The sequence below is a fragment of the Paramormyrops kingsleyae genome, chromosome 11 (assembly GCF_048594095.1).
Source record: "Paramormyrops kingsleyae isolate MSU_618 chromosome 11, PKINGS_0.4, whole genome shotgun sequence".
NCBI classification, from domain to species: Eukaryota; Metazoa; Chordata; class Actinopteri; order Osteoglossiformes; family Mormyridae; genus Paramormyrops; species Paramormyrops kingsleyae.
This window is the reverse complement of record NC_132807.1, coordinates 15,554,323-15,566,849: the sequence shown is the minus strand read 5'-3', so window position 1 is coordinate 15,566,849 and position 12,527 is coordinate 15,554,323. Positions and strand designations below refer to the sequence as shown.

General features: G+C 38.6%; 2 protein-coding genes across 9 annotated transcripts in view; one reads left to right on the top strand and one right to left on the bottom strand.

The window, feature by feature from the left end:
- nav2a (neuron navigator 2a) overlaps positions 1 to 4,153 on the top strand; it is a 169,140-nt gene extending 164,987 nt beyond the window's left edge. For all 8 annotated transcript variants that reach the window (XM_072718114.1, XM_023817415.2, XM_023817430.2 and 5 more), the window contains 2 exons: positions 1,041 to 1,241; positions 1,600 to 4,153. In XM_072718114.1, coding sequence (XP_072574215.1) covers positions 1,041 to 1,241; positions 1,600 to 1,725 — 327 coding nt within the window. In that variant the 3' untranslated portion in view covers positions 1,726 to 4,153. The remainder of the gene's footprint in view (positions 1 to 1,040; positions 1,242 to 1,599) is intronic.
- An 853-nt stretch (positions 4,154 to 5,006) lies between these two features.
- Positions 5,007 to 8,430, bottom strand: dbx1a (developing brain homeobox 1a). Its single transcript, XM_023819148.2, has 4 exons — positions 7,984 to 8,430; positions 7,507 to 7,608; positions 5,864 to 6,066; positions 5,007 to 5,727 (listed from the first exon to the last, which is right to left on the bottom strand). The coding sequence occupies exons 1-4, from the start codon at positions 8,345 to 8,347 to the stop codon at positions 5,413 to 5,415; spliced, it is 984 nt and encodes a 327-aa protein (XP_023674916.1). The 5' UTR covers positions 8,348 to 8,430; the 3' UTR covers positions 5,007 to 5,412.
- Positions 8,431 to 12,527: the final 4,097 nt, after the last annotated feature.

The following is a 12,527-nucleotide window of genomic DNA, read 5'->3' as shown; positions in this document are numbered from 1 at the left end:
TAGTAATAGATGTAAGAACATGCATTTTCTAGTTTTCAATGTCTGGTCTTTTTAGTGCTATGAATGTCTGTATCTGTGGCATAACATATAACCAAGCTGCTTTTGAGAAGAAATGAATGACCATTCATGCGGGTTTTATAGGCACAATAACACCCTAGACTCATCATCAGCCCTGTCAGTCTTACAGTAGTTACAAACATATAACGAGGCACAAAAGTACAAAATTGACCATTAAGTTTTTGTCAGTAGTTAATTTCCAGCACGGTAAATGTGTAAACAGGCGACTATCTTGTTTGAGCCACTGTTAAGTAAGGTTGCCTTTACGGAGTGCATTTAAAAACATATAATGTGAAGCTTGGAGCGCATTAAACCGCTTATGCCATGGTTACGACACATCTGCATTATACGTTTGTAGCAAAATACATTATTTTCATGTTTACGAGCTGAAAATGCATTTATTGGTAGAACTACTACACTTCTTCCGTTAATGATTAAGCATTTTTGTTTCGTTCCTGATAATTTTAAATTGTGTTCTATGTGTGGAATTTTAAGTAATGTTGTAATAGTGCATTGATATACTATTGTGATCAGCCTGAAGGGCACTACATGAGTGGTAATAAATGATTAATCAACATCCTTCTGACCTATCAGATTTAGGAATTTAGCAGCACCATGGTATAATTATGCCGTAATGACCAAAAGTAGAATTATTGTGATTTCTTTATGAATACGGCTGAGCAAATAAAATAGTGATACTTCTACCCTGTGGGGAATTTGGCATGTCCCTTCTTGCTCTCCATGAGACACATAGACACACGTACAGGTGAGAGCAAGTCTTGGGGTCAGTGCACAGGCTCAGCCAGTGTCCAGGGGCCCTGGAGTAATTGAGTCTAAGTAACAGCACTACAGCTACAGCATGTCGATCACAGAGCCACCACCGTAACTGACATGCAGTAATGTATTATGTGTTAGTCCTGCTTGTGATTGCATTTTCAGAGATCAGTTTGGTTGTTAATCTGGTGCCTTTCTCGATCTCACAGTTGTATGGAAGAAGGTCACCATGGGAAGACCCAGCCAAGTGGGTCATGGACACCTACCCTTGGGCCGCTAGCCCCCAGCAGCACGAGTGGCCCCCGCTGCTCCAGCTGCGCCCCGAAGACGTGGGCTTCGACGGCTACTCCATCTCACGGGAAGGCCACAGCAAGCAGATCCCCCCGAGCGACGCGGAGGGTGACCCTCTGGTGAATGAATAGCCGCTCATGTCCCAGTCGGGCCTCTGGTTATGCCGTCAGTGTAGCTGTGTGTTTCACTCAAAACAGCCCCTTCTCAGTCAGTGTAACCCCTGTTTCAGTTACTGTATACAGAGGAGATTTGACAGGATGTCCTTATTTTTGCCAGAGTGGGAAGTCTTATATGGATATTTAGCCAATGAACTTGATTAATGATATTTAAGAGTACAGTCAGGTTTGTGCTTGTCTTGGAGTAGAGTTCCCCCTCACATCAGTAAACGGTAAACAAACGCTTAACTATAATCTTCTTGAACATTTTCGTTAACTTAGACCTATGTTGCTAACCATTATCCTGATTTCCCTTCCCCAGATGAACATGCTGATGCGACTTCAAGAAGCTGCTAACTGCTCGAGCCCCCAGAGCTATGACAGCGACTCAAACAGCAACAGCCACCACGACGACATCCTGGACTCTTCATTGGAGTCGACGCTGTGAATCGATCAGTAGTTTTAAACACAAGGAAGAATGACTCCTAATTACCAGCAACCAGAGCAAGCTGCTCTCAGAGACTGACAAAGAAATACAGTGGGTGCAGGTAACCCATGATAGAAAAGATGATTTCATTTTTAACAACAGAAACGAAAAAAAAAACTGCACTGCTTTATTTTTTCAATATTTTTGTGAAAGGCTGTTCTTAGCCCCACTGTAGGATGTTAAAGGTACAAGGATCTGGCTTTTGTGGAGCTGATATCCTGCCATGGGCTTTTCATCCAGCCTGAAGAACATATGCCTCCATTTCTGTGAACCAAACAATCTTGCTGAACTCCTGCATAAATGTGTTACATATGCTCTAAACTGCAGATGGTGCTAGAAGACCGAAGTGCCGGTCTAAAGTGACCACCCTATGCTACCCCATTCACACGGCCTTGTGCTGTACTCGTGATCTTTCTGCCTGGATGTTAGCCCATCCTAGTCTAGTGTGATCACCCAGTGCCAGCAGAAGGGGCGAGCATTGGTTTCAGATCAAACATGCTGAGTCCTTAGATGTTCTGTGATTCATTGTGGATGGTGCATTATGGCTCTGTGAGAGTTGCGTACTCTCTTTTTAGGGCACAGTTGTGGAGTTCACAGAGCATGCCACAATAATGTCATGTAATAAGTGTGATTGGATCCCTTTCCAGGGGCCTCAGGTTTTTAGCTATGTAGGCTTATTGTTTCGGTTGCCAGGGTGCCAGACTGTGATTGAGGGCACAGGTTGGGCCACAACTCTGTTACATGGTGAGCTTTATAGCCTTCCGCTGGTGTACCCCTTCCTCTTTAGAGCACTCACAGACACAGCAGTAAGGGGCAGTCAGCTTCTTATAGCTCAGCTAGTGTGCATTGTCACAGAGGAGCAGTCACAAGCTTTGACAAACATCGTTTTGGTGCTGAACTACAAAAATGATGCCTTACCTCTTTTGTAATGTTTAACATGCATCAGTGTTGTTGTCTTTTTTTACTTTTAACTGCAGGGCTGTAGTGTCATCTCCCTTGGCAATTTGCAGGTGAATTTGCAGATTCAAGGTGCTATGACAATTTTCCCCATCATATCAAAGGATAATGCCATGTTAATAAGAGGGAAAATGAAGGCAACCTTCTTTTGAATCCATATCATTGCTTTGATCTAGCTGCTGCAGCATATACCCGTAGGGGTAGCTGTCAAAGCCTAAAATGGGCTTTGAACCACTGATCAGGTGAAACTGCTGCATCTTTCTGGTCCAGGCCAACCTGATGACAAAGTCTGGGATCGATGCTCAGACAACACCCACTTTAAGTTGTACTGTACAGATTTAATGGTTACGAAAGATGGCTGAAGATCTGAAGGGGTTGTTCTTTTACCTCACAAGCCAATACACTTTATGCCATTGTCTTACTTGTTCCACTTTTTTGTGATCTTCTTGTAAGTGATGATGGAAATAGTATCAGTGCATGAAATGTGATGGCTGTGATGTTTGTTGCCTCATTTAGGGGAAAGACCTTCATTTTATTGCTTTGTTTCTAATCACTTATCAAGATTAAGTATCCAAAAACATTTGGATATTCTGCGAAGGGAGGGGCCGGGGCCCCGACCTTGCTTTGAAACTAATGACAGCGTGTCTAGTAGCGAACTCATTACAAAAGAATTAACATTGTGTCAATTTGCATTAAGTGTAAATGGGATCCTCAGCCTTGCTTTATTTCAGAGACAATGCTTTATTCCTCCTTTGAAACCCATAACACTGAGCATTTGAAAACCTACTTTTAATAGTATGACATACGGCTTCATTTTTTTCCTCTCTCCATGCTTCTCTCCCTTTTCAGTGTTTGACCTGTTCACTTTGAGTGTTCTTAGTTACTAATTCTATGCAACATTCATTCTGAATTTTAAATGGAAGCCAAATAGTTTCCTAGTATTTGTCAGGACTGCCAAGAATTGTACAGCGACTAAATCAATATGTGAATAGGTTCTGAGTTGTAATTTAATTAGAGGGTTTTTTTTCTGTAAATTTTGGCAAAGGGTTCTTATAATTGATACAAGCACAAAGCTACGGCTGGACGTTTCTTTTTATGGCATTTTCCCTGCAGGAGTCTGGATGTTAATTTTATGGAAGGGCCTCTCTTTGATGTAGTTTTAAAGTAAGGTGATCTGTTTAGCAAGGCGTATTTTGCTATTTACATGTACATTGTAACATAGAGAAATGTAAATATTACAGTGCTACATTTTACTGAATTTTTCTAGCCGTTTTTAAACAAAACTAGAAAAGTATTTTGTGTACAGTCCACAGTTCACCTAGTGTGTTCTTTCAGGTTTGTCAGAAATTGCTGTCAGATTCACACAAAATAAATATGATCATTGTAATGTTATTAAATTATTCATGATCAATAAATGAATGCTTATTTATTAGCTACTGTGGTGAAATACTTTATAGTCTTTGCACACACACGTGTGTGTTTCTGGCTGCATGCATCCATGTATATGCACATGTTTGCTTCGCCTTTTGAATATAATTTTACCTTAACAAAAAAATATAATTGTTCAGTCAAATAAATGCTGTTTTATAAGCGTGAGTGTAAAAAGGACGGAGTGAAATCGACTGGATGTGCCTTTAGACTTATTAAACCAATTTGGGCATCAGGACCCATTAACCGGTCCTGTTTGACTCAGGTACTGTTCTTACTTTTTCTGAAATTCTGAAATATAGGTACTACAATGGATTTTAAAAATCCCATTATTAACCAAAAGGAATCAGTTATTTCCATGGTAGGTTTCACATTTCAACAAAATAATACATTATTATTTCTTTACACATTCACAGGCAACATAGTTTAAAACCAGAAAATCAATTTGCCTAAGGTGAATTTTTGTTAATTTCAAAGAGTTTCATGAAAAGTGCATTGACAGGATGCATTATAAATTGGAATATGATATTGCTGCTAACAAGTGGTAGTTCGTACTTAAACACAACAATGTTATATTTTTGGTCTACTTATTAACATTCATGTTAATTTTGATTGACTTTTTTCATATGGATATCAAAATGCAAAATATATTTTAAACACTATGCATTCTGACCAATTTGACTAGCAGATTCAAATCCGACCTGTGTCATCATGCACTCCAGAGAGTTGCAACTCTTTGCATTTTCTACATTTTATTTGGCGTTTGTACAAAACATGTAAAATACATACATATTAAAACTTCATACACAGAGATAATAGAAAATAATATCTTTATAATTTATACATTTAACGTCTACATTTCTTTGTTAAATCATTACATTATCTAATGTAAAAGCCATATTGTCACTCAAAATACTCTTGGTATAAAATTTCCAATACAAAAAAAAATTTACAAAATTCTGTACAGTTCACAAAAGCTGTGCAAATACAGCAAGTTATTCCAAGAAGGATGCATATCCCCTAAAATAAACATTTATATATGGGATATAAGATCGTCCCAAATATGATCCATGTCAACATTCCAAACATTTGCTGCGTTTCAAATTGATTTGATGCAGGGTGTGTGTTGAAAGCAAACTTGGATTCTGATATCTCTGTCTAAGTTAAGGGATACATCCTCTTATTTACATTTAATTAGTTGTTTCTGTATATAAGGTATCTTATTTAATTTTATATAAACATAATTTATTTATTTTAGATTATCTAGGAAACTGTGATTTCTTCATCTTCCGACTCTGAGAAGTCTGAGTGTTTACTGGATTGACATGGTGACGAGAGGTGTGACTCCACACTGTCTGACAGCTTGCGACCAGCGGGGGAGTGACAGAGCGATGCTCGTGGGCTCTCCCCTCCCAGGGCCTCCTCCTCCCCCGAAGACTTCTTCCCAACATCGCTCAGGTCTGGGTGAGGGTTTAACTTTGTCGGTAGGGTTTGTTCCCGGCACCCCCCGGAAGACAGAAGCTCTCTCTCTTTGGAATTCCTCCATTTCATTCTTCTGTTCTGGAACCAAATTTTAACCTACAGGAAGCGGCAGAATGAGTTGTTACATTTTACTGTCCGAAAAAAGCAAGACATCATTCTAAAATATACCACATATTCAACTGTATACATTTGAATAGTTTTCTATGTATTTATTTTTATTTAAAAAGTATACCTGTGAATCTTTAAGGCCAAGCTTGGCCGCCAGCTTCTTCCTGTCGGGCTTGCTGATGTATTTCTGTTTCTGGAACATTTTCTCAAGGGCTTTCCTCTGCACGTCAGAGAAGACAGCCCGGCGCAGCATCCCTCTCCTGGGCTTCCCCCTGGCTGCCAGAGGCCATGAAAACGTGCCTGGGATCGGCACCACCGAAGAAGATGCTATAAAAGAAATAAAGAAGTTACTTGAAAAAAATTCTTCCTGAAATTCAGTGCATTCTACCTAGAAAAAGGCAGTTTGTTTGGCGGAAATGAAGCCCAAGAGAGGCTCTCCGCATTGCTTTTCAAATCTAGGTGTTGAAAAGTAATCATTCCTGTTCCAGGATCTATAAATATTGAATGCCTTTTTTGTTCTTGTGTTATTAAATAGCATTCCGTTTGCGTGGAATGGCACGAAGCAACTAATTAGCACATTGCTTGGTTCCCAATAGCATTGGTATGGTAAAAAGGCAGAGTATCCTTTAAGAAAATTCCAATGAAAAATAGAGGCGCTAATGAAGCGTGAACGGTAATTGTGTAGTAATGAACTAACAGAAAAAGGCTCAGGACAGGCAGCTAAAGCCATATATTATTTTAACAAAAGAGATTTACACTTTCAAACTAAACACAACTGCATGCCAAGATCATTTGGAGAATACTGATGACTGGGGCCTATTTTTGCCCCCAAATCATTTTCATTAAATGAACACGAAAAGCTATTCATATAGCTCAAGTTGTTTTGTTGAAGTATTCATGCAGCCATGAAAAGAATCAAATTCTATTATTATTAGCCGGAATAAAAGCACGAATTAACGACTTTATAGAAGAGATTCTTCTCCACCCCATAATAGGCCCGCACAAGAGCGGGAATTTTAAATCATACTCCATATTCTCTTTTTAAATTTCGGTGCGCCATACAAAAGCAGGCCTATGTAATCTAAAAACGCTTAACTACAATAATTAATTTCCACGCAACTAAACTTTGTTTACATCTATTTATTGTATTTTAAGGGTAACATATATTTTGGTCGTGTATTTAATAAAACTGTTATACTTCTGTAAATCTGAGTGCGATTTTTATATATTCTGTGCTTCAGTTCAGCAAAACGCGCACACCGCACTATGTGGTCTTGTGAGAATATCGAAACGGTGAATAGACCCTAATAGGGAATTAGTCCATGACTGGTAAATGCCTATCAGAAGCATGGTAAAGTCAACGCCGAGTCTGTGTGTGGCTGCCCGGAGGGAGCTGACCAATTGGTCATGGTGCTGAAACCATTGTTAACAATCAGTGGCTAAATGCACTTGCTCTGTGGGAAAACCGGGGCCGTGAAGAGATGCCAAGCAGTTTCGATGTGAGAAGGGGCCCGCCTCAAATTTAGAGCATGACAATTCCGGCTAATTTGTAGATTAGGGGAAACGGTGCAAAATGTCAGCAGTCACTGCTTGTGCTAAATAGGGCATCAAATTGGCGAGACTGATTCCACAATGTTGTACCGCTTCCAGCCTCTGAACCAACAGCCTGTACAACCCCACGGCTTTGCTTGAGAATGTAAAATGCGAGAAAAGCAAACAAACAAACCGTGTTCATAGCAATGGCATAAAATAATCAGATGAACCTACCTGGAAAATAGGTGGATCTAATAAATGGGGGGAATGATCCGTCAAAATATGGGAACTGGAAGGCTTTCGGGTGCACGCACTGAATAGAAGGGGCCGATGATGCTGTAATAAAAACGAAACATGCAAATAAAATTAATTGAAGTATCAGCAGAAAGATAAATGTGTTTTTCAGACATGCCTCGTTTCGTTTCCCACCCCCCACCCCCAAAAAATGTAAACAACACAGATACTTATTATCTTCAAAACTGTCAATCACAATATCTAAATTAATGCAACAACCGCGCTGCAAAAAAATAAAAGTATTCAAAAAAGTACTCAAATGTTTTAGAATACAGAGAACATAGCTGATCGATTCCTGTGAAATCCACCTGTGGTCATAAGTAACGATAAGTCAGGGTATTTCGGCTATAACACCCTTTTAATTAGTACTAAACTTCAGGAAACTCGAAATAACGGATCAGATGCGTGGAACATTACCGTTTTTGGTTGACGGTGCCAGGATCGCATTAACTCCAAACTTCAGATAGTTGGGGTCGTTGTTGGAAGAAAGTGAAGTTTGAGGCGAACATGTTCTGCCTGCGAGTGCCGTGGGGCTGCTGACGTGTTCCGCCGGACTGCTGTTCAGGCTGGTGGCGCCCGTGGTCGGCGGCGAGACGCTGGGCGACGGGACGCTCCGTGACAAGTAGGTCGCCGGCCGACTGATCCGCAGCAGGTCCTCCACTAAGAAACTTGAGTGAGAAGTGAAAGCTGAATGCAAAGACTGCGGCAGGGACAGAGCTGCTGATGGCCGAAGAAGGCTTGGATACATCGCAGGTGGCGCAATAACACTTGGAAACATCATTGCACCGTTTAGGAAAAAGGGGAAAAAAATATTTAGAACACAATTTTTAACTGAGAGGAGAGTTCTTCTGTTAGGATCCAAATGGAAAGACTTCCAGTACTCTTCTGGCCGATCCCTTTACATCAGGGGTTTTATAGTGGACTGCTTAGCAAAGCTCTTTCAAAACTGACAGCTTTAACAATGAGGATCAACAAAGTTCTCCACATGAGTTTCTTTCACTCCGGGTTTTAAGGGCCCTGATTGGTGGAATGGTGCAATTTATGATTGGATTAGACTTCATAAGCAAGTAGCAGACAATGTCTGTGTAACAAAGAGGGTGTAGTCATCAATTTTGCATATTGACCGCCTCTCTGGTATTGGTTGCTATATTGAATCCCAGTAGGTTTTTTGTTTGAACGCGGCGTACATAGGTTAATTAAAAGGCCATTTTAAAAGTTTCAAACGTCGTTTTGCCTTGTGAATAAACATTTTATTAAAGGGATCCACAAAATTTATTTGAGCCTCCCCCCTCCCCCGTCATGCTCATAAAATAGGAGTATTATTGTAAAATCTGTAAGACGTTCGAAACGCCGGTAGAATGACAACACAAAATAACCATATTTGGATTTCTAGTTAAAATCCCAGTTAAAGTAGTCACGGATAATTTCTTTTTGTTGTTTTTAATGCATTTTTTTTCCTGTTTAACTTACATTAAATTAACAAAAAATACAGGTCCGATTTAAAGGAATTAGACATGTTCTATTATTATTATTATTATTATTATTATTATTATTATTATTATTATTATTGGTACTGACCATAAAGACGACATTCTGTCGAACCACCCGGCCTTCTGTTTCGTTCAGACGGCTTGTTTTTACTTCAAGTTTGTTTATTACAAGACTGCAATTCTGTAGTAATAAAGCTTCGTTTTTTCCTTGTAATTATTGCATGATATTCTTACCTGGGTTGAGATTTTTAACTGTTTTAGCTACATATTTAGTTTTTAAACATTTTTAATGAGCATTTTTAATTTTTAAAATAAATACGTCTAATTGACTGAGGGATTTCATACATTTCAGAAAAACCGTGATACTCTTTATCGAACATTCAGTCTAGTCTTAGTTATGGAATAATGTATTAACAGGATTTCTGGTCACAGAACGCTTTAACAGATGTGTTAAATATTATGAGTTTGAAAAGTCTCCATTCATTTTGCTGGCTCCGCTGAACATTTGCAATGAGAAGTGTGCGGGCCTGGCCGCGCAGCCCTTATCCTATTAACCATGAACTAACTGTCACCCTCAGCTGTTTTTCTCTTTCTTTTTCCAACACAAAGCTTTCAGAAAAAAATCGTATTACCCAGTCTTATTTTCAATGGACGGTTTTTGTTCTGGCGCTTTAACCGTTGAATAAAAGTGCATCTGCGATTTATAAAACATTGATATGAAAAGACCCTTAAATCTCACATTAAACTCACATTAAAGAGCCATTGAATGTATCGCACACCGCGGCTCTCTGACTCTCTAGGTTTCTTTTTGTCAGCCTATTTTGTAAACGCATTGGGTTTTGTTTAAAATATTTGCAGAGAAATCATGCCCACTTGTGAAATTTTCTAGAAACGCTGAGATAATAAACCGCAAAAACTAAAATGCACAGATTTAAGCGTTGATTTGTTCACCTGTACTGGGGAGAGTCCGTATATTGTATGTGTCCATTGTCGTCATCTTAATTTAGGCCAACAGGAGTGAACTTTAAGTGTACTGGGCAGCGACATAACGTGCCATATGTAGGCCTATATAGTACAAATACAGATCAAACCTTGCTAATAAACAACAATATATAATTTTACAAGACAGGAAGCAGCATTTCAAAGACTAGTCAGTGATGAAAATGCACTGTGTTCATAGCAGAGGTTTCGGCTTTCTTTGCCGCAGTTCACCTCTTCAATGGGTCACAAATAAATGTGACTTTCTTTCCCTGTGTTCTTTTGCTTTGGAGCTAGTGCGGCTAATTTCGGAGTTTTTCAGAAAAGGGGGAATGTCATTGTTTGTTAGGCTGGGTCAGGACCATGCTGCGCCACGCGTGGATCCAGTTTAATGTGCACAGACCCGAGGCAGGCCACAGGAGCCTAGATGATATGCGCCCTTGGGAGAAAACTGATAATGGCCAAGCCAGGAAAATCTACAAGATTTTATATTCCGAGGATCTTATTTTTTTTGCAGAACTCTTTTCTGTCTGCTCCTTTAAGAGAAGTGAATCCTGAAGTCTAAGGCTAAGACCTGTGACTAATAGCGTCTGACCGGCGTGCTTTCGGGTTTTCACCTCTAACCATTCATTTAAAAGTGGTTGTCTTCAAATGTATTTCTTAAAAGTAATTCCTTTGAATGTTATGAACGTGAAGGGAAGAAAAATTTGCTGTCCCGCTTGAGTCACTAAGTCACAGAAGGCGCGTCAAGCGTTGCGGTAATATATACTTGTATACTAACATAATGTTCATAGTAATTGTATTTAGGATAATTTTGAAGGAAACGAGACACTTATTCTTAATTTACACTTTTCTTTTTTCTGCCGTTTTCAGACCAAGACAGTGAGAATCGTTAACCTTTTTGTATATACCTATTCGTTTTTGATGTCTGATGAAATGTTTATTCTAGTTTTTTTCTTTTCTGAAGATAAAAAAACAGTAAATAAGTACCTGCTAATTATAATGCGCCACTTTAATCAGTTATAGTCATTTGAGCTGTATTGTGACGTGAATTTTTTTAAAGAAAGACTACTTAAATATGTCGCATGGCTTTATTAGTAAAGTTTTTCGAAGTAACAAAACTTTGGATGTAATTCTATAGGCACATAACTATTTTAGAATGAGTTGAATCAATGCTGTACATTTAAGGAAGTGTCTTTATATGTCTGCATGTATTTTACGTTGTGAAACGTTTCGATGTCGACACGTAATTGTCATACTTGAATAAATACAATTAACGCTTAAACAGGTAATTTGAGGGCTGTGCTAAATCGGAGTAAAACTCCACCATGAAATTATTCCTTTAAAAATACACATTCATCAGATTTGCCTTCGTCTTTCTGACTGACCAAAAGCTGAGCCGTCCGGGGCAGACATATTAAGACACCTAACACAGCATCTTCACAATTCATGGTGAAAATAAGTAACTGTTAGACGTTCAAAGCTTTTTATTCCTCTACTTTGCCCCGAAAATCCCTCTATTGTGCCAATCAAGCAGATGGTTTGCAGGAAATATAGCTTAGCCCTGGTGACCGAAACTAATTTCAACTAGCTTTCCAGGCTTGGCACGTTTGTTTTCCCTTTACCAAATAGCGCAAAACAGCTGGCTTTGTTGAATTAAATAAAATAAAGACAAATTTTAAAGATATTATTTCCATATAAAATGTCTAGCCACCCGTCTTACACACGGCCCACCTGTCCGTAAAGCAGAAAACTTGGATACATTCAGATGAAAATGTAGCAGAAAGGCAAATGGGAAATCTATACCTTCTCTTCAACCTCTATATCACAAACCATTTGACTAAATATATTAAGACTTGACCATCGTCTTTTCCCCACTTCTTTTTGGATTAATTGCTTTATTGTGTTTAGGTTATGAGAAGACTAACTTTTTGACACTTTCCTGATAGTCGGAAGGAAAATGGGGGCGTCGTTTTCGCATGTGTTAACAAATCTATTTTTTTTTCTTAATAAATAAATTGCATCATGATACATTATCAAATTTATCAGTTTATTCAGAGATTATTTGAATAGGTTATATCCTGAGTAATTTATTTCCAAAAAAGTCATGAATTGTGATATCGTTTAAAATTGGATGTGTTTAAAGAAGTGCTTCAAGGGGTTTCTAAACCAATATATATAATTATTAGTAGTACTCCGTCATTAATCCAGACGTGCGTTTCATTCGTTATTTATCTATCTTATTTATATATTTATCTATTGGAACAATCGTCTAGGGCATAAGCAAAACGAAAATAACACATGCATCATGTCGGATAATTTAAATAATGAGGTAATACAAAATTAGAATAAAAATAATAATAGGCAGTACGTAAAGTCTTTAATTTTTGTTTAGTTTACTGCTAAAATAAAGTTCAGATAGACTTTGGACTAGCGACTAGAGAACAAGAGGCTACCAGTCTCATTTCATTTTAATTATATTTCAAGTGCCAT

What these genes read in the sequence shown, in the direction of transcription:
- dbx1a (XM_023819148.2), bottom strand. Translation starts at nt 8,347, where the DNA reads ATGATGTTTCCAAGTGTTATTGCGCCACCTGCGATGTATCCAAGCCTT. An exon ending in TAGATCCACCTATTTTCCAG is followed by an intron (nt 6,067 to 7,506) that starts GTAGGTTCATCT and finishes TTTCTTTTATAG; the next exon opens with CATCTTCTTCGGTGGTGCCG. An exon ending in TTGGCCTTAAAGATTCACAG is followed by an intron (nt 5,728 to 5,863) that starts GTATACTTTTTA and finishes CGCTTCCTGTAG; the next exon opens with GTTAAAATTTGGTTCCAGAA.